The sequence below is a fragment of the Synchiropus splendidus genome, chromosome 9 (assembly GCF_027744825.2).
Source record: "Synchiropus splendidus isolate RoL2022-P1 chromosome 9, RoL_Sspl_1.0, whole genome shotgun sequence".
In the NCBI taxonomy this organism is placed as follows: Eukaryota; Metazoa; Chordata; class Actinopteri; order Syngnathiformes; family Callionymidae; genus Synchiropus; species Synchiropus splendidus.
Window position 1 is genome coordinate 14,298,023 of NC_071342.1, and position 20,068 is coordinate 14,318,090.

Genomic DNA, 20,068 nt, shown 5'->3' on the forward strand with positions numbered 1-20,068 from the left:
CGCTAGCAACAGCTGATACAGATTCATTTGCTTGAACAGACTAAAGAAGCCTTTGTCACTGCGGCCAAGGACGTGATGGCGGACTCCCAGTCTGTGACTCAGTTCATTCAGGTGATCGCAAACCACTGCCTGGATAAGCAGTGTGCGGATGAGTTGTCTCTCATCGTGGAGCAGATTCTAACCATCACAAGCCAGCTGAGCATCATCTCCAGGTCATTCTCCACTTTCCCCTCCTCATTTGCCTCATCCACGATGACTCCTCTGGGTTCACATGACAGGAGGATTATGGGTGTATTAGTGAAGGTGGCACAAATGTTACAAGCGCTTCACAAGGTCTTCATTTCAGTTCACATCAGTTAACAAGATGCTGTGACATTTTCCATGTTTAGTGTCAACGCAGTCACTCCGGGATGTAAATCCTCCGACGAAATCCTGGTGAAGAACTCCCAGAATCTTCTTCAGACGGTCCTCAAAGGCGTCCACGCGGCAGAGACAGCATGCATCTCAGTGAGAAGTTACAACCTCTTGGTTCAATTGTTGCTTAACTGAAGAAAAATAGTTTCGATTTTCTTCTTCGTATTCAACCCCCTCTATGATAACTAAGAAAAATGATTTTTTTCTCTTACAATCATTCACTTATTTTCGTACTTCTGATTTTACTTTTCTTCTTCTACTTCATAAATGAAGATACTTCACAACAACAGAACAAGTCCCAAGATTTCCCTCACTAAATGAATGTCTCAGTTGCTACTGATCTGTCCTCTTCATATCCAATTTCTCTTCCTTCAGGGGTTGAAGCAGCCAGAGCCAAACTCAGACGGAGCAGAGGCAACTGCTCTGTGCTTCCAGTGGAAGAGGAACCTCGAGATCCATCGAGCTCAGCAGACGTGCAACCCAGACACCGATGAGCTGGGCCTGAGGAAGACCTCATCTCACCCTGAAGCCCCCAGTCTGGCTCCACAAGCGCAGGACGGCCTCAAGTCACCACAGTTGATTCAAAAAACCAGTGGGGTTTGTTTCTCCAAGAACAAATACTAAAGAGGCTCCAGAAACTTGTGGATTGTTAACATGGCAATATTTTCATTGTAATTTATTGTAAAATATTTTAATAGCAGAATATACTTCTGTCAACAGATCACTCTAAAAACTACTGACTGCACCGCTACTGAAAATCTTACAGAACAGTGAAAGAAATGTAAACGAAAGACCTTTTAAAATGCTTTTTTTCCGATAGTGTAACAATATTTACATCAAAGTGATTATTCTTTCTTAATATTTGTAAAAACAAACAGCATGACACAAAAACAGGACATAAAATCTGATTAAAAAAACGTTTTTGTTTCAGTTACAGCCGCCATGTTTTCTCTTTATGAGCACTTACTATGTATTTTCTTGAGAAATATCGAACACGAAAACACCAGTGGAATGGCATGACGCAAGGTAAAGCAACAACCAGCATGTCGTGTTAACATTAAAAAAAATGTATAAATGTTTAAAAACCAGCCAGAGTCTTTCAAAAGCTCCACTGACATGGAAACATCAGAGCTTGTCGCTTCATGCTCTTTGATCCATTGACAGTGGAAAGTTCAGGGTTATGACGGGACGTTCGGTCAATGCAGCAATCTTCCAGTTGTAAAAAATGACTCCCGTCACTCAAGTTCAAACTGTCCATCGTTCCGTCATTTCGGAGGATAAGACGAAAGCACGCGCAGCATTATTATTTGAGCGTCTTACTTCCTCCATCGAACATAAATATATATGAATGTACAGTTAAAGAGCGACCAATAGACACGTCATTGCACTAAGATATCTGTAGCATCACTGTCGTGCGTTTACTGGCAGAATGGTGAAGCAGTGGGGTCAAAGGTCTTGAAGACTTCTTTCAGAGTCCGGTCCTCGGAGTCCTCTTCGTTTGCCGTCTCCGCTGTAACATCGTCCAGCTCCTTCTTCGCCGCAGTGGTGTCTTCTTGTCCACCAGACCCAGTTTGTCCCACTAGTTTGGCCTGTCGTGGGTCACTGTACTGGGGTCTTATCAGACCCGCAAGAGCCTGGACAGGGAGGTTATGTACAGCCGGTGCTTTGACAGTCGGGAGCTCTGGGTTTGACGGTGGAGCCTGACTGGGTTCCACACTTTTTGTCTCCTGGTTGGAGCCGCTGTGTTGTGTTGGGGAAAGAGAAGCAGGTGCGGGGTCTTCTTTGGCCGCGGGCAGTTTCAAGATACCAGGGCGCTTCACTGGGTCCGCCTGCTCCGTTTGACCTCGAGGATCATACAAACTGATGCCCCCCAGGATTGTAGTGGGACTCTCCAGACCGGAGGAGGCCAAGCGAGGAGCGTATGGTGGCAGCTTCTCAGGCACTGACTTGCCCTGATCTGCTTGTGTGGCAGATGTAGCGCTGACCTTCACTAGCCTAGGGTCCACAGCCCCTCCCCCGCTGGCCGACTCCTTCGGACCTAGCAATTTGGAGTCAAGACTTCCGGTGCGCCTCAGTCTGGGGTCCAAACTCTTCTGTTGACGTGGGTCTACAGGTCTGTCAGCGGAGGATCCAGACGGCAGCCGACTTGTGCGCTCCTTCACACGGGCAGCTGCCAGTCTGGGGTCAGAGGGCGGGGGGCTTGATACACTGGGGTGATCTGGGAGACCTGACCGTTTCATCTGAGCGTCTGCGATCAGAGGTGGGAGTGGGAGGTTGATGGAGTGTTCCTGCTTGGGCACCAGAGATGGGATGAGGTCTTCAGGTGCCCACACCACAGACTGAGCAAAGGCAGGTCGCAAGAGCAGAATGTCGACTCGTATGTGGCTGAACTGCTTCAACTGAGAGCGAGGGTCTCGCAGCAGGGCCCCAGGAATGGCGTCCAGCGGGATGACAACAGGCCTGTCCCTTAGTTCCCTCTCTCCTTCCTCCTCCTCGTCCCCGGTCAGCAGTTTTTGGGGAACAATCTGTTGGCGGTTTGATTCAACCGGTCTCAACTTCCGGGGATCCCTGGAGAGACTCTCTGCCTCCTTTTTCACTTCTGGAGGCCTGTGCCGGGGGTCCATCTTGACTCGTGGATCACTGGGTGTGGCCCTGTCCTTGACCAGACGTGGATCACTGGCTGCCGCTCCGGGCAGCGCAGCTTTGGACGCCTCGCTTTGCTTCTTAAGACATTTAATAATGGAGGACACACAGTTGCCGCCGTCCTCTTCCTCGCTTGAGTACCAGTTGGACATTTCATCTAGAGAAAAAAAAGACTCCAATAAGACTTCTGAGGTAGTTCTGGTCTAGTGTCTTACTCACCTCTGTTTGTGTTGGCGCAATCCTGACTTTCTGCTCTCTGAGTCTCTGACATCTTTGTCTCCTGCTGCTGTTGAGTCAGGTGTAGGAAAATGGCCTTTTGGACCTCTGCGGGTAAAGACTGGAGCTGTGACTCCACGCTCATCTGCTGCTGAAGGTTCTGGATGAAGGCCACGCTCGGGTCCACTAAATCAAGACACAGGTCGCTTTTAGAACCAGAGGAAGCAAGTATTTGTTGTAGGTTTGAGCTGAGCACATGGTGAGGCACTCACCTTCTTTTTGGGCGTTGCTTTGACTCTGGAGTAAGTTGCTGATGAGCTCCAATGGGTTCTGACTCAGCGCCGGGAACTGGATGAGACTCTGCAGCATCTGTAGGTCAGACATCGGGGCGAACGGAGGCCTTGGCATGTTCATCTGAGGATTGATCTTCGGCTGAAAAGGGGGAGGATGACTCGGTGGGAACTGCGGCTGCATCGGAAAACCGTGCGGCGGGTTCAGTCCCGGCGGGCTCAAGGGTAACGTGGACGCCAGCTGGCCAGGAGACTCGGAGGAAGCAGGAGCCGGGGCGGTCGCTGTCTCCTCTGCCTCTCCAGTGAACTGCTCATCACCTTCCTCGTAGTTTCCACTAAAAAAGAAACACAGCTGTTCAGTCGCTGATGCTGGTGTTCATCAGGTCCATCAGTTTTTGTCACCTTAAGGCAATCTTGTGCACCAAGTCTTCAGTGGGAAGAACCTTGATTTCAAAGAGAGAAGGAATCTTCTTCCCAGCATCAGTGGGGCTGCTCTGACCTGGAGTGGGCAGCAGGCCCACCCCAGGAGGAGGCTTTGGAAGAGGGGCGATGCCCTGTTTCCTCAGGTCCTCCAGCTCCATCTCATCCTCCCGAGCATTCTCTTCCTCAGTGTAAATAATCTGGGGATGAAACGCAGCTCGTGTGAGACACTTCTCATCGATGAGAGTTCAACAAGCAAACCTGTTACCTTATTCAACAGCTCTCTGGTCACGTCGTTCAGGTCCTCATGGGAAAACTTGCAGTTGTCTCCTTGGTAGCACTGAGCTCCGGTGTGAAAGAACTTGCAGGGGTACTGACGTGCAGCCAGGAGTTAAGAACAAAGTGGTTTCTCTCGTGAGATCAATCACATTCCATAAAAGTGACTGCAAATTCGTGACTGTCAAACCAAAGGATATTGTGCATATAAATACACTTGTCTCCTTTACTGCAGTATCCTTGGAGGTAGAATTTACAGAGCTCCTTCTTCTTGTCCGGTACGACCAGCTCGTGTTCAAACTTGCACTGATCTCCCTGCGCCAAAAGACATGTTCAGCTTACTCGTACATTGTTAATATTTTTACATGACCCATCTGATGCAGAAGCACCTTGATGCATCGGCCCTCCAGAAAGTACTTGCAGATGTATTTCCCATTGTGCTCCACTGTGTGCTGGTTGATGAACTCCTTACTCATGATCGGCCGTTTCTTCTGGAAGCCGGAAGGGTTTTTCCCGTCCTGGAACATAAACCATAGATAGGAGACCAAGATCTTCTTTGAACTGAACTTGATGGACACTCACAGATGACATGTCGTCCATGCCTTGGTCCCCCCTGCCTCGGCCACGTCCTCCCCAGAGCTTCCCTTTCTTATTCTTCAGGAGCATCCCTCGTCCTCTTCCCGGGCCACTTCCCCTGCCTCGCCCCCTTTGTCCAACTGCAGAATTGGTACAGTGTTGAGTTAAACTGGAGACGTGCAGCTTTTGGTCAAGCCACCAAGTGTGATGGGAGTTTCTCCTGAGTCAGTTTCCATACATGTGATTGAAGCTACTTCCAATGTTATGGGAGCAGCATGAAACTGCACAGCATTGTGGACATGTGATTCAGAATGCTAGCTTTGTAAACAAGCTACGCTTACTAGAGTGATCATAGTGATACGTCATAATCTCAAGGATGAGGGGACTTACATTGTTGTTTCAAGCCTCTGGCGTTCCCACGATTCATCTGGTCTTTACCATAGCGTCCCTTCCCCTGACCGCCAGACTCATCCTCATAATCTTCCTCCTCCTCGTCGTAGTCGTACTTGTCCTCGCTGTAATCACTGTACTTCTCGTAGTCGCCGCCGCGGTGTGGAGATGACTTCTGCGAGACACCATGACTTCCCTTCGAGTCCCGCCCATGCTTCAACAATAGACACCACAGAAGTGATCTTTTTTTTCGCCCGCTCAAGTCAATATCAAGGCAAGGCGCACACACATACCTGGCTCTCAGACTCACGGCCCTGGCTGAAGCGTTTTTTGGGTCTTTCTGGTTCTTCATATTCGGAGTCAGAGGTGTCTGAGCTGTCAGAGCTGCTGGAGGGAGAGTGGTGCTGAGGAGGTGACACAGAGAGAAGGGATAAGACAGAAGAAAAAGAAGGGGACTTCATACTGACAAACACAAAGTTGTGTTTCGAAAACTCATTGCCATAACCCTTTCCCCAGGACTCTATTTCAAACTTAAACCCAATTACAATAAAGTACTTTCACTGATGTTTTAACCCTCTAAACCCTTTGAGGACAGGCCAAAATGTACTCACAAAGCAAAATGTCCTCACAAGAAGGTGGTTTGCCAAGACTTATAAAAGTCTTGACAAATAAAAGACAAATAAATCTCTAGAAGTTGCATAATTATGATGTATATATGTATTTATTTTTATAATTTATTTAGTATATATTATTTATATAACTTCTTAAGAGTTCTTTAACACCAAATGAACTGTTGGAAGTTGACAGATTTGCTTAAAACCCTTTTCTTGACAACAAACAGTCGGAGAGCTCACTCTGTCCCGTCTCCTCCGCTTGGACCGCCTCTTCTCTTTGGTCTTCTTGTAGCGCTTCCTGCTGTGGCGGTTATGATTCCTCTCCTCTTTCTCCTTGACTTTCTCCTTTTCTTTCACCTTTTCCTTCTCCTCGGGCACATCGGCGACCTCCATGTGTTCCTCCTCGATGCCGATGCCCTCATCATCTATCTCTCCGTCTTCCAACTCTCCGTCCTCTCTGAAGGGAGACAAGCATGGAGATGCTTAATATTCAATTTCAGTATGATCCAAGGAAACGCTAGCCGGCAAATGTATCATACTTTCCGCCCATCAAATTCTTTTTTTTTTTTCTTTTTGCAGACCGGCGATCTTCTTCTTAGCAGCATGCTTAAAACTCATGTAATAATAAAAAAAGGATGGTAATTACTGATATTGTAACTTCCTGAAATAGGAAAAATAAACTCAGTTCAGAGGGTAAATGAAACACAATGAAATGGAAAGTATACCAACTAATAAGCGCCAACAAAAGACCCCAAAAATCTGTATTCATGCTGATGTTTCCCAGTGGTGTCCTCGCACAGATATTGTGTTTGAAGCAGCTGCTAGCATGCAGACTTCTTAGACTTAGAATTACTGTAACAATGTAATAATACATACAGTAGAACATGAAATAACACCCAACAGTCATACATCTGACAACTGTAACCAGTTAGCTAGCATGTGACAATACCAATGACATTACAATGTACAAAGTTTTAAAGGTTTAACTTACTTGATAAAAATATTAGGATTACTTTTTGGTGGAAGCTATTTGAATTGAATTGAATTGAAAACATTTTTGGAAAAATAAAACTGCTATAATTTTATTCGTTATTTTAGCTGGTGACTTTTTCTTTTTTTAAAAAAGTCATTGATAATAGATCAGTGTGTAGACCAAGGCCCCACACTAGTTTCCTTACTGGGACTCAAACCAATGACTTCCTACTCAACTAAAAGCAGCACAAGCATAGTAGTGATTTGCCCTTGTTGCTTGTGTACTACACAGTAATAACATATTACTTGCCACAGGTGCCAAGCTCATTTATGCAAGGGCCCAAAATTCAGCATCCTTTCATAAGAAATAAGCATTAAATTGAATTACTGAGAGTATGTTTTAGCATAGCTCTGTTACATTTTCTCATCCCATTTCCCCCATCTATTGTCATATTCCCTTCACGAAATTGCCGGACATCAACATTATTGTGCGCTTAAAACAGGCCAAGCTAAAGCCCTCACAGGCCACATGAAATGCCATAGCAGGTCCGATTCAGCCCCGAGGCCTGGAGTTTGACACCTGTGGTTTTGTTCCTGATCTCTCTAAGTGCACGTCTTTCAACATCCATATTGTTAAAAACTTTGCTTCTAAAAGATCGATATGTGTCAGGTTAGCAAGTGTGGTGTTATTTTTTTTTTTTTTTTTGGATGATAAAATTGACACAGAGTGAGTTTTCAGCTTCACATCTAGGATGTAAACGTGACGTGTAAACAGGAATTAGGTGCTGCATTCAAGTTTTGTGTATCACTTTGGTCACCACACCTCAGCTCAACATGCACACACATCGCTCGTAGCTGCGTTGAACCAAACGGCAAACATTGTAACTGTGAACACAAACGACTCTTGTGTTTACATGCGCCAGCGTCGCCCCCCATCGCCGCCACACCCCTGCGCTCCCTCCACGCCTCCGAGGCCCCCTGAGAGGGCGGTAAAGCTCCGCTGATGGGGATGTCACTGACACTAAACACATTTGCATCGTCCCATGCATCGTGTTTGGAACATTTCGAAAGCACGGCAGCGACTGATGTTTGGCCACGGTGCGTGTACAGCAGATGATCAGGCGGATGAGCCAGAAAACATGCAGATATTTGTGTGGGGGAAACGTATCTCCGAGTCAGACATTGATCACAAGCATGTAGAGCCACAGCACAGTACAAGAACGGTACTCGACCTTTCATTCCCTGCAAGCTCGGGGTCTCGCATGTTATTGTCGTGAACGGGGGCCGGGGGGCTGGAAACAAGGCTCGCAGCAGCCATTGTTGAAAGAAAACGCCCCTTATCGCTCTCCGGCACCAGAGTGCACCCAGATCTGTCGTTGTTTGTGGGAGATGCTGGAAAAGACTCACGGTGTTACTGTGATCACACTCCCCTCTGTCATATCAGTGACGTTTTAACTCAGCTTGATAGCGCGCTTTGCTTAGTGTCCCGTCGGTGGAAACAGAGGAAGCAAACAGACAGTGTTGTAACCATGTTCGGAGATGTCTGCATCTTCACGGCTTTGCTCAACAGGGAATCATCCCAAAATGGCTTCTGCGGTCGGGCTGCAGCACCTTCTACGGTCGACGTTAGCGACGACAATTTTATATTCTGTTCCGGATCCATCTAACATGAAGACAGACCAGTGGGCTCGTTGATTGGCCGGCGGGCTGCGGGCGCTCACTAAACTCGCAGCTCATTGGTTAAAGTCGCCGTCGATCCGTTTGGCAACATCTGCAACGATGACGCGTTTTCCGACGCCATTCCAAGACCAAATACTTAAATTAAATTTACTCTAGGAATGGATTCTCAAGATATTTTTCTTTATTTACAACTGCGTCGATTTTGTTTTGTCGAGAATCTGCTTGTTACAACCTTTCGTTTGCATCGGCCGCTCCCTGCCAGCAGATGTCGCTTGAGCACCACAAATACTGTCTGTAAACTACACTGTATAACGACGTTCAAAGTGTTTTCTTTTGGATGATACCGTATGTAATTACTGATTTACATCATTCTATTGTCGAGTGCAATCCTAACGTTGCTTTTGACGTCGTCGTTTAATATTAAATAGGCATTAAACGCTTGTATTCCACGTACAAACGTGTTGTAAACTCAGATCGAGACTGACTAATAAGTGTGACCCCTTCAGTGCATGTAGTGTTTCTTCAGTTGAGAGTCGTGGTAAACTTTAGTTTAGTTGCTGCTGACACCTCCAAATGCCAATGTAATGCATTTACCAGTCCAGAAACGAACTGGGAAGATGCAGGCAAAGCCTGGGTTTAATCTCAGTGGGAGGGATTCCTGCAGCAGCAGCAGCAGCAGCACTTTCGGAACTATCCGGGAGCTCAGACGTTCAGAAGAAGAAGAGCATCATCTGCCTCCAACACCTGACTGAACTACCTGTTTTCTGGATTATAGAGAGAGAAACTCTCGCAGAATTCCCGGAGAGCAGCTCCACATCACCGTGGCAGGAGGTGCTCGAGATGACTTTCGCACACAGGTGTTTGTTTTTACTGTGTCTGGCAGCCTTCCATCCCACTCGAGCTGCGGTGCAGGTAAGTCAACCACATCAACAAGGATGCTGGTTTTCACTTCTTCTATACAAATACTCCATTATTGTAAGTGTCTGGCTTCTGAGTTTATAATACATTTGCATTTCCATCGTTTTAATGAAACATTTGCAAAGACTATTTCAAGGTTTAAAGAGTTTATTTCACTTGTTATATATCAGATGCCGTTGTTATTGTTAGATTCCAAATGTGAGGAATTATAAAACTGTTGTTCCAAATGAGCATGTGATTAATAACCCTTTCTGGAGGGATTACTGAAGGAAGTGCAAGGGCAATTTTAAAGTCTTCCCATTCAGATGGATGCAAAGAGCCTGGGTCGTCCCACGACCACGCATAATATACAAAAGGATTTTGGACGATTGTCCCGCTGACATCTGCCAGACAGCTTTTGAGAGCCGCTGTGTTTGCAAGAGACATGCAGGCTTCAAATTACTTTTGTGTTCAAGAGTGAGTGAACCAAACTTGTTCGGTTTTGTCCCTGGGAATGCAGAGTCTTCTTCTTCAGGTGACTTTTGAAGGCGTTGAAGAGGGACAGATGTCAACAGCAGTTGTTTAGGACGACTGAAGATGGTTGAATGAGCGTAATGAATGGATTTATGGCTGCTCATGGTGGAAGTCTTATTGTGAAAGACTTGTATACTGTGAGTTGTAGGACCATCAGGAAGTATCTCCTCACAAACATCACATCACCCCTCAACTGGGAAAGACTTGAAACTGTGTCAATGCATCAAATCCCAATGCTAAATTGCTCATCTTTTGTAAATTGTTTGGATAAAAGTATGGCATTGTTTTTAAGCCTTTCTTGCACCTTAGAACGTTTTCTGTTGACTGCTTGTTTTCATGTACATTTGTATGAACTGGAACCATGACTTCTGTTCCAAGTTATTTTCATAACATTTTAGCAATATTTCTCAACTACTTCAATCGGCTCTTCACAAGCAGCAGCTCTGCTCTGAGTCTCCAACAGTTGTCAACCTTCTGCAACTTCGTATGGTTCGGAAAAATCTCCACCTGAGCTTGAAATGAATGTTGTGATTTCTTTTATTTTCTCCCTCATCCTCTTGTGTTTAATATACGGCTGCGTTTTCATCTCCCTTTTGGCGCCCCCTACAGACATGCATGGACAAGCACCAGGTCGTCGGGGTCCTCCGACAAATGGAGAAGTTCCTAAAAGGTCAGGAGATGCGGTTCACAGAAGGCCTGCGGATTATGAAGTCCAAACTGGCGACTCTTCAGAATTCCGTCTCCAAGTTGCCTCAGGCTGACCAGTCGGCCGGTGAGTCACTCCAGAATCACACTTATCCTGCATAGAATAAAAGTTTACTCCACTGCTGCAAAACAGCTTTTATTGTTCCATCTGGATCAATATTATTTCCCCCCCGACATTAATACATGATGTGAAGAGACAGAAGGGGGTGAGTCCACATGTGGCACAGGTTGTCTGCTTTCTATTTGAGATCATTTATATGTTCAAGGTAGCAGACGCCGAGACATTTTTTCCTCCCAGAAATGGAGAGATTTTGACTATTATGGGCTTATGAAGGCTTCCAAAAAGCACAAGGGCGTCTCAGTTACAGAACTGGACACTTGACAGAGGAAGTGGATTTGTAGAATTATGTTGGTTGGCAGCAGAGCAGGTACTGAGGACAATTTGTTAGAGATGGGCCTATTATGTCTGTATTATGGCTCTGTGCAGGGAATTTAGGAGGATAGGCAGCGATTTGTGGGAAGAATAGGAAAAGTCTGCCGCCCTTCTCGCCATGTCCCGACACAGAATGTGTCTTCTTTGCAGTGTTGGGTGTAACGGGTTTCAAAGTAATGCATTATTGTAATCAGATTACATTTGTCAGAGTAGCACTAGTGTGACACATTACCAGTCATAATGTCAGTAGTCACATTTCTGTTGCAACTGCACTACTATTCGGGAGCAGTGAGACATAAATGAAGCGCACCTTTCAATGTGCACCTACATTTTTTGGTGTCACCCGCTAGGAAGACTTCATCATTTAAGAGGTGGACTTTTTAAAAGTGTATTTATTTTATTTGTGGAAAATACTGTAGGTAAGAATTTCACCACTCTCAACCACTGCAAACAAAGACGATAAAATCTTTTCTTTCAAAATGGAGTTGAGCTGACACAAGAATTTTGTTTGTGTTTGTTTTGTTTATTGCATGATGGCGAAAAATGTGTTTTTGGTTGCGTTGCATCTAAAAGCAGTGTAACTAATTACTTGTAATTACCTTACAACTAGTTAAAGAAAGGCATTATTTCTTTAAAAAAAAGTAACTAATGATATGTAATAGATTTAATAGAACAATCCGACCAGACTCATTTGAGGTCTGACTCCAAGACAAAATGTAAGTTCATTGAAGTAAATATGGAAAACAATTTAGAACTGAACCTTTGGCTGCAATAACATTCATTGTTGTGAGAACCTCAACTGAAGCAGTGCATTGTGGGACTTGCAGGATGAGTGATGGAAAAATACTATTGATCCCTGAGCGAAATCCACTCTTCATGTTTTGCTTTGTGAAGGTATATTAGCATGGTTCCATAACAATCCTTTGCAAAGTTATGTGTTTGTGGCCCTTAGGCTAACACTATTAGAGCCTAAGGTTTCAATGTCAAACTGTTTGGACTGTTTCTAGAGACATTCAGCTCTGTGTCTGGAGTAAGCAGTGCTGCCTCTAACTTTGCTATGCATTGCAATGCTAACATGCTAATTCTTGGTTACTACATAGTTATACTGAGACATTATGTAGCGTCGAGTCAAATATAATTTAGCTCATTTGAAGATTACAAAAAAATAGTTCCAATACTTTCAGCTAGGATCTAAAAGTCAACCCTCAAGCACTAAACTCCGTCGTCCTGTGGCTCACATCTCAGTTAGTAATTCAGACAAGATTGTTGTGCTTGTAAAAAAAAGTAAGTGCTGAAGTGGAAACAGCCATTTGAAGTTAAAGGAACGTTTTTCTCATGTGAGGGAAGAAAAGGCTACATTATAACACGTTCAAGTTGTTATATAATGTTTTATATTTCGAGCGTATTTTAAACAGGTAGGATGCAAACTTTCCAGATCCTCTTGGCTGCTGGTGCCAATGTGACTCATGCAAACAGCTCTCTGCTGCTTCAATGTAAATGAGGCGTTAAAGGGTCCATTCCCATGAAAGCCCAGTGCTGCTGCCCAGTGACACGTGTTTATCCTCAGGCAGAGAATGCCAGAGGATGTCTGAAGGCTTTACTCCACATGTGACCGACCTTCTCTCCGCTACAGCTCCCACCACCTGCCCCGCCCTGGAGGAGCCTTTGCATGGAACCAAGTTCGGCTCAAAGTATTTGGTGGGACATGAGGTCCACTTCATCTGCTCTCAAGGCTACTCCCTGGCTGGTTCTGCCACGCGTGTGTGCCGGGACAACGGCACCTGGAGTGGCATCAGTGCGGCCTGCAAAGGTGAGACAGGGCGGACGTTTGAAGGGCAAATTTGGCGGCGCAGGTGAAATAGATCTCCACACAGAGAGATACCAGGCGGAGAAAAGAAGCCTTTCACTGGAGCACACTGAAAGAGAACCTTGTTAAAATGGCATTAAATGTCCCTGAACACTGAGAAACACCTGTACCTCATTCCTCTGTGTGGTTCCTCCCCCTGCCCCTCATTGAGAGCTACTGTAAACCCCCTCCTCTTCTTGCTCATGTTTCTTTCTGACAGAGATCTGTCCCAGATATTATAGCTTCACCGAGGTCCGATAGCAGGCAGCTATGCCAAGTATGCTATTGATTGCCTGCAGCGGAGGCACTTTCTAAAATTCCAAGTGCCACACCGGGTTGAACATGTGCGCGCGTTTATTGACACTGGTGGTTAGAGCAACACGAGGAGGCTCAACCGCGCACACTGTTATCACTGTTCTGGGTCCGTCCAGGACTTGCATCCGAGAGCTAAATTTACCGACGCTGAAAAAGAAGCACAGAAAGAAGTTAGAAAGAGTTTATAAATATCTCCCGGAGTGAAGTGGGCCTTTTCAAGCTCCGGTCAAAGGGCGGCCCCTGGAGAAGCCAAATAAATATTAGAGAGGTTTGGTGTCCATCCAGTAAACTGTGGCTTGGTGGCTGAGTGAGCAGAGGATCTTTCCAACATCTGCCTCCAAACAAATTTGAACATTTGTTGGAGTTATCTTTACATTTAAGCCTGCTATTTATAACGTGTATTGATACATGGTTCTCTTCCTATAGAGCACTGTTTTACTCATGCGGAGAAATGAGTCATACTATTTGAAGATTCAGAACATATAATTTACATCAACAGAGCAACAGCAGGGTTTTAAGATCTGGTTGCAGGGGAAGCAGGGAAAAGATTTCACTCTTCACCTCCAGCTCTTCTGGGGAAATTGAAAGTGTTTGCAGTTTTACTGAAAGGGTTAGACTCAGGGTCTGTTCTACCTTGGAACAGCTCACCGCCAAGGCGACCAAGAGGCATCCCGACTAGCTTCTCACTATATAGACAAAGACTATGCCTGAACGCATGTCATGTCTCAGTCTGGTCCAACTACCAGGTGGGATTCCAACACTTAAAGACTTCAGAAAGAGCCTTATCATCCGGAGTCTCAGCACCAGGAATGCAAACACTCAACATGAAGGCACCATTAGTATCTTCTGAGTGGCAAAGTCTATGTACAAGTGAAATCTGAAGGAAGATGTGGTTTATGACTGACTTCAAAGCTTGATGCAACATGGCATGACTCTTGCATCAAGAGGACTCCCTATTTTCGACAACATCAATTGCAATAGAGTACCATACACAGTGATGTCCGGGTCATGTGAGGTTGGCACCGTTTTACTGGAAGGTTTGATTTCCTTCAACTGATCCAGAAGGTCTTGTGGGGGCGAAACTACAGTTTCCTGTTTTCACTGCAGACATCAGCGAGTGTGCAAGCAACCCCTGCCAAAATGGAGGCACGTGTGTGGAGGGTGTGAACCAGTACAAGTGTAGCTGCCCGCCGAGCTGGAGCGGATCCCACTGCCAGCACCAAACTCAGACAGGTGGGTCCCAGGAATGCCCGTCTCGTGTTTCACCGGGAATAATTTGCATGTTTGTAGCACCGCCGGAGTGGAGCGTGGTGAACGATCCCGCGTTCAGCCGGAAACCCCGGTGCGCTCAGGTGAACCAGGCCCAACACTGCAGCTGCGACGCCGGCTTCCACATGAGCGGCACCTCAGACAGCAGCATCTGTCAGGGTGAGCTGGAGCGAAAACGTTTCACTCAGAAAGCAAAGCGGGTTGATTTGAAATCCCACTGCCGAGCCAAGTATGTAACAAATAATCCTCTCTCAGCGCACTCAAGCTGCTTAGCTCAGGTCACAGTACAGTTGAGTAACTGCTTGAAAACTTGTTTTGTTTTGTCAACAGACGTCAACGAGTGTGAGGTTTACCGACTGGACCAAGGAGGGAAGCTGTGCATCCACGAGTGTGTCAACGTCCCCGGCTCCTACCACTGCTCCTGCCCCAGAGGCTACAAGCTGCTCGCTGACGGGCGGAGCTGTGAGGGTGAGTGGACGGCATGGACCAGGTGAGAGATGTACCTGTGAGTTACACTGCGGAGAAGGCGCCAACACTGTGCCTCTGTGGTGGATTCATATGAAGCTCACCCTGCATGCCAGTGGAACCAATGACCTCACCGTTTCCCAGAAGAAAAGTCCTCGAAGACGTGAAGCGTTTGCGGGAGACTAAACTACACAAACCAAATAAACAATCCGACCATAGAAGCCCCTGATCAGACTGTGGTAACCAGGAAGGCCCGAGTCCTTCTGGCAAATGTCTCACTCAAATGCCTCGACTGTTTTGTCTTCCAGATGTGGATGAGTGTTTAAGCCAGCAGCACAACTGTAGCCGAGGGACTACTTGTATCAACACGGGTGGAGGTTTCCAGTGTGTCAACCCGGAGTGTCCACGTTCCCATGGCAACGTCAGCTACGTCAAGACTTCTCCCTTGTAAGTGGACACGACCTGCTTGTCGTGGTCATAAATGGAGCTTCAGTGCGACGTGCAGTACATTTGGGTGTGATCGGTTCATGGACACGGTTCGCCAGCTTGTTAAAAATCGAACCCCCTGAAGGCTGCTGCAAATGGAATGCTGGTCAGCTTTTCCAGTGTGTTCACCCCCTCGAAGCAGCCATCAATCTTATGTAAGGAAATTGTTGAAAATGTGACAGCTGTCGTTAATCCTGCTCAAGAAGGTAGCAAGGCCTCCACCCTTCCAGTGCCTTTGATGGGAAGATGGAAATGTGCCTTTCATGTTCTCTGATGACTAACAAACTTATAAATGCAGAGATCATTTTGCCCCAAGTGCCCGACCGCATCTGGCAAAGAGTGTGTTCCATGTGTCAAGAGTGACTCAGTTTACCAAAACCTCTAAATCAAATGTAACAGTCTGTTGAGGACACTGGCAGGAAACACGGATCTACCAGGATCTTCTGGAAATCTTGGTTAGAAGCAGGAACGTGCTCAGATGTTTTGGGGGCTTGTGCCCAAAAAACATCAGGGCAATTATCAATAATAATAATAATAATAATAGGCTCATGATTCTTTTTCATGGTGGGGAGCTGAACTTAACTTACTTAAGACTGTAGACAGCAGAATCTATCTACATGGATGGATCTCGGGAAGTGGGTTCAGATGAAGAGATTCTGTTGCAAACATCTGAAAATGAAGACATTATGCTGACTTGCTCCCATTTGTTCGACACTTGTCCTATGTGCATGATCAATTCTAGAGTAACAAACCAGCTTCTTAGTACCCAGGTGAGTGTTCCAAGGCAAGGTGGCAACTTGACTCCACTCTGTGAGACCAGAGGTGGGATGGCCATGGCCAAGCGGAATCGATGTTTGATGCGTACCCTTCAATACTGTGTCATGAAACCTCATTGACCCATCATAGTTGCATACATCTAACTTGTGAAGACACTACAAGAGGTTTGTACACACACAACCTAGAACACCATTCAGAAGTGTCAGACGGCTGACTGGCACTCAGAGCCACTGCACCTCACCCTGAAAGAAACAACCATGAGGAGGACTGTGAACAGAACCACACATGAGCCACACCTGTCTGGAGTCAAAAGCAGTTCTAGAAAACTCTCCTTGGCCTAAGTTGGTGTGTACTAGCCGCCTCTCTTGAACACATCAGCTGTTCCTACGGGGACAGATTAATGATGTAAGTGTTCAGACCCTTCATGTGATGGATCAGCTTCACAGAGAATGCGTGATGGTATTTCAGCGACTTAAGTTGCCCTTGCTCTCTTGCAGCCAGTGTGAGAGGAACCCCTGCCCCATGGAAAGTCGCTCCTGCCACCTGGCCCCGAAGACCTTCTCCTTCCACTATCTGTCACTGCCCTCCAGCCTGAAGACCCCAGCAACTCTCTTCCGCATGGCGACGGCGACAGCCCCCGGGCGCACGGGGCCCGACAGCCTTCGCTTTGGTATCGTGGGGGGGAACTCCAGGGGCACTTTTGTCATGCAGCGGTCGGACAGACAGACCGGTGAGCTGATTCTGGTACAGCAGTTGCGCGGACCACAGCAGATCAGCGTGGACGTGGACATGTCCGAATATATGGACCGTACTTTTCAGGCTAAGCACGTAGCCAGAGTTCACGTTCTAGTTTCTCAGTACAACTTCTAAGAGAGGCCACACGACCTGATCAGCTCCACCCCCCAGTAGCGAGTCACTTGTTAGTGACCGTGTCTCCAGTTTGAGAGAAGCAAGACTACACCAAGTAATCGCAGCATAAAACATTTTACTGCTGAATGTACTGACCAAACGCCGAATTGATGATTTAGAAGTGAAGAATCTTGGTACGGGAGTCGTTGATGCTCATTTCTATGTTGTCATCCATAATATTTTGTAAATTTGTATTTTTCTTTTTGTACTGTAGCATTGTTAGCAAATGTCATTCATTCTAAGGGAGTTTTTGTAAACGGTACACGTTTCTTTACCGTTACCTTTTGTTTGAAGTAATCTGATTGTACACAAAGGCTGGTTCGGCAAGCTACAACTATGGGACGTAGACTTTTCTACACAACTGAAATAAAATCAGTCACACTTTGCTGTCAAGAGTAGCCTCTGTTATTCTCGAAAACACTGTCGTGCACAAGTGGATGAAACATTATGGAGGTTCAAGCTAAGAAAAAACGCTATTGATCTCCAAACAATTCAGTGATGCAGAAGAGCTCAGAAGTCTCTGCCATACGGATGTTGAATTTATTCCACCATTTGGGAGCCAAGACGACAAGCAGATGTGAATTCCTAGAGCGAGACAATCCACTCAGTTGTGAGGGAAGAGCAAGCTGATGCTGACCAGAGTGGGCGGGCCATTATTAAGTTAAACCTGATCCCCAATGTGTACACTGGTTTTGATCCATTTGTGGCTCAGTTGGGAAGTTCCTGAGTCTTAAAAAATGGATTCAGGGAACTAGTGTAAGGAGCGTAGGGGTGGTGTTGTGTGGGAGACCAGATGAGATGCTGCATCCTGGATGACATCCGATGGTACGAGATGAGTGCTAAGACCAGCCAGGAGGTAGTTGCACTTGTCAAGACCTGAGATGAGAAGAGTCGATGTTTAAACAGAGAGCAGATTTCCACAGCAGGAACACTGACCAGAAAGAGTGTGGTGAAATTCACTGAAGCTGAAAATGGGTGAATACAACATGATGTGGTTGAAAATTTGGAGCTTTAAGCTACCAACTCATCTTTAGGTGGAAGATAAAACCATCTATTTTCATTTACTTATCCAAGGTTGGACTGAGTTGTTTCCATCAAACTAACTCCAGGTCTTCTGTCTGAGGTGTTGTCAGGTCAGAAAGGCATCTGGGAGGAAGTGCGACCAAGCTCCTCAACCTGTCTCTATGGAAGAAGTGGAACAGGGTGGGAGCTAACTTCCAACGCTAAGCTTTGCCTTTTGGCACAGCTTTTTTCCATCGAAGACAATGTGAGATGGACGTCAGTGTCGGAACCGCTGTGTTCGGATCATGTTAACAATCCTTAGCCAGATTTCTGGTCTATATAGAAGATAGATTCCCGGTTTAAAGGAACACATTGAATCTCTGAGAAGATTCAAGTTCCACAGATTGTCATGTTCCTCCATTACTCTGGTTTCCAAAAGTTATTTCTCTGCCTAATGTTGAACACGTGCTGTTGTGGCTTCCATCCTTTCCATCAAGGGATTTACATGGCAGTAAAAAAAAAAAAAAGTTGTTCATGTTTCCAGGAGGAACAGAAGAATCGTGGAGAATCAAGAAGGAAACTGCAGATGTAATTTCCTTAGTGTAACATACCAGGAGTGCCCACGTTGTCGTCTGCACCCCTGCTCGCATGCCTCATCCGTTCTGGAGGACATAGACACAGACAGGTCATGACACCAGACTGTGGAGAGTCATGATGGCAACACGTGGTGTCCAGTGCCAGGTTTGGCATCTTCATCAGTGTGACTTCAGTGTCCCTCCCTGCTCCAACACTTAACCCGGATCACAACATCCCAAATCACACTGAGGTAAAAACTGTGGAATTTCACTACACTCTCTAATAGTCAAGACGTTTAGATGACAAGAAGCATGAGCCGTTCAGTGACAGGAAAAAAGGGAAAACAATCTCATGTCACAGATTCCTGAAATTCCAAGGGAAATAGAGTGGAGTGGATAATAGAGGATAGAAATTCAATAACCGCACAGGGGGACTCTTTTTGATAGGAGATTTGTGAGTTCAATGAATGAAATGTGGTGAGACACACAAAGAAGTTAACAATGTTTTAGTTAGTAACATCCTGGTTTTTAGGAGAAGGAGGCTGGTGGATGAGACTAAGCAGCTATGTGTAAAAAACTGTTGAAAACTGTTTCAAAAGTGACTAAGACTCATCAGCAGTTCATACAAGTATAGACCTCATCTTAAACTGATATAATATATATAAAAATATTTGCTTATTCACAGCAAAACAGGAAATATGTTTCAGTATTTGGGAGATTGACGTTTGAATTAGCTCAACTTTCAATCGACAGATGAGATTCTCATTAAAAATGCAAATGTTTTCTCAAACAACTTGATGAGTGGCAAGAGTAGTTTAAAGATATTAAACAGACCTCTGCGCCTATCATTTCCTCTTTCTGCTCGTTCACATCATGTGTCTCGGGGCTGCAGTTTATCTCACCTACTTGGTTGTTTTTTACAGTTAATACACTTCTTTCCTGCCTTACAAGAGTGTTACGTGAGGAATAAGGACCGAATCTTCGACATAACTAAGATAAGTTAACCGAAAACTTGATTGAAGTCACACTAAGGGAACCTGAACGCATCATGGTGATTCATCTTCTACTTAGACATCCAGAAGTTACGCGTCGCCCACAAACGCAAGGTTCCCCATGTTGTCGATCACTTCCTGGTTGCACAGTTAATAAGAAACACAAGATGTTCTTATCGTTTCCTGGCGTAGATGCTCGCTGAATATTGTTCTTTCTGCATATTGACCAAGAAAAGCATGTTCATGGTTGGGTAAGTGAACTATAAACTGGTTGTTGACTGACTGGACCAGTGTTTTGTTGCTTGATACATTTGGATTGTGCTTAGTGACAGACTAATTCTGAGACAATGCTTTTGAAGAGCATCTTATATT

General features: G+C 45.6%; 2 protein-coding genes across 7 annotated transcripts; one reads left to right on the forward strand and one right to left on the reverse strand.

Annotated features, from left to right (window-relative positions):
- Nucleotides 1–930: 930 nt before the first annotated feature.
- On the reverse strand, nucleotides 931–8,467 carry LOC128765259 (zinc finger CCCH domain-containing protein 6). 3 transcript variants are annotated; one of them, XM_053875849.1, is made up of 12 exons: nucleotides 8,219–8,467; nucleotides 6,080–6,296; nucleotides 5,519–5,629; nucleotides 5,226–5,439; nucleotides 4,842–4,975; nucleotides 4,649–4,777; nucleotides 4,460–4,574; nucleotides 4,252–4,361; nucleotides 3,966–4,183; nucleotides 3,546–3,898; nucleotides 3,277–3,459; nucleotides 931–3,214 (listed from the first exon to the last, which is right to left on the reverse strand). In XM_053875849.1, the coding sequence occupies exons 1-12, from the start codon at nucleotides 8,248–8,250 to the stop codon at nucleotides 1,833–1,835; spliced, it is 3,198 nt and encodes a 1,065-aa protein (XP_053731824.1). In that variant the 5' UTR covers nucleotides 8,251–8,467; the 3' UTR covers nucleotides 931–1,832. The 3 variants fall into 3 exon arrangements, with proteins under 3 accessions (XP_053731824.1, XP_053731825.1, XP_053731823.1); XM_053875850.1 differs by lacking the exon at nucleotides 8,219–8,467 and adding an exon at nucleotides 6,379–8,036; XM_053875848.1 differs by having other exon boundaries at nucleotides 932–3,214; nucleotides 8,044–8,467.
- A 152-nt stretch (nucleotides 8,468–8,619) lies between these two features.
- LOC128765261 (fibulin-7) lies at nucleotides 8,620–17,497 on the forward strand. Of its 4 annotated transcripts, none has more exons than XM_053875853.1 (9): nucleotides 8,620–8,840; nucleotides 9,267–9,403; nucleotides 10,532–10,694; nucleotides 12,694–12,870; nucleotides 14,329–14,454; nucleotides 14,512–14,649; nucleotides 14,821–14,958; nucleotides 15,264–15,402; nucleotides 16,716–17,497. In XM_053875853.1, exons 2-9 carry the CDS (start codon nucleotides 9,332–9,334, stop codon nucleotides 17,086–17,088), a joined length of 1,326 nt encoding a protein of 441 aa, XP_053731828.1. In that variant the 5' UTR covers nucleotides 8,620–8,840; nucleotides 9,267–9,331; the 3' UTR covers nucleotides 17,089–17,497. The 4 variants fall into 4 exon arrangements, with proteins under 4 accessions (XP_053731828.1, XP_053731829.1, XP_053731827.1 ...); XM_053875854.1 differs by having other exon boundaries at nucleotides 8,620–8,781; XM_053875852.1 differs by having other exon boundaries at nucleotides 8,772–8,836.
- Nucleotides 17,498–20,068: the final 2,571 nt, after the last annotated feature.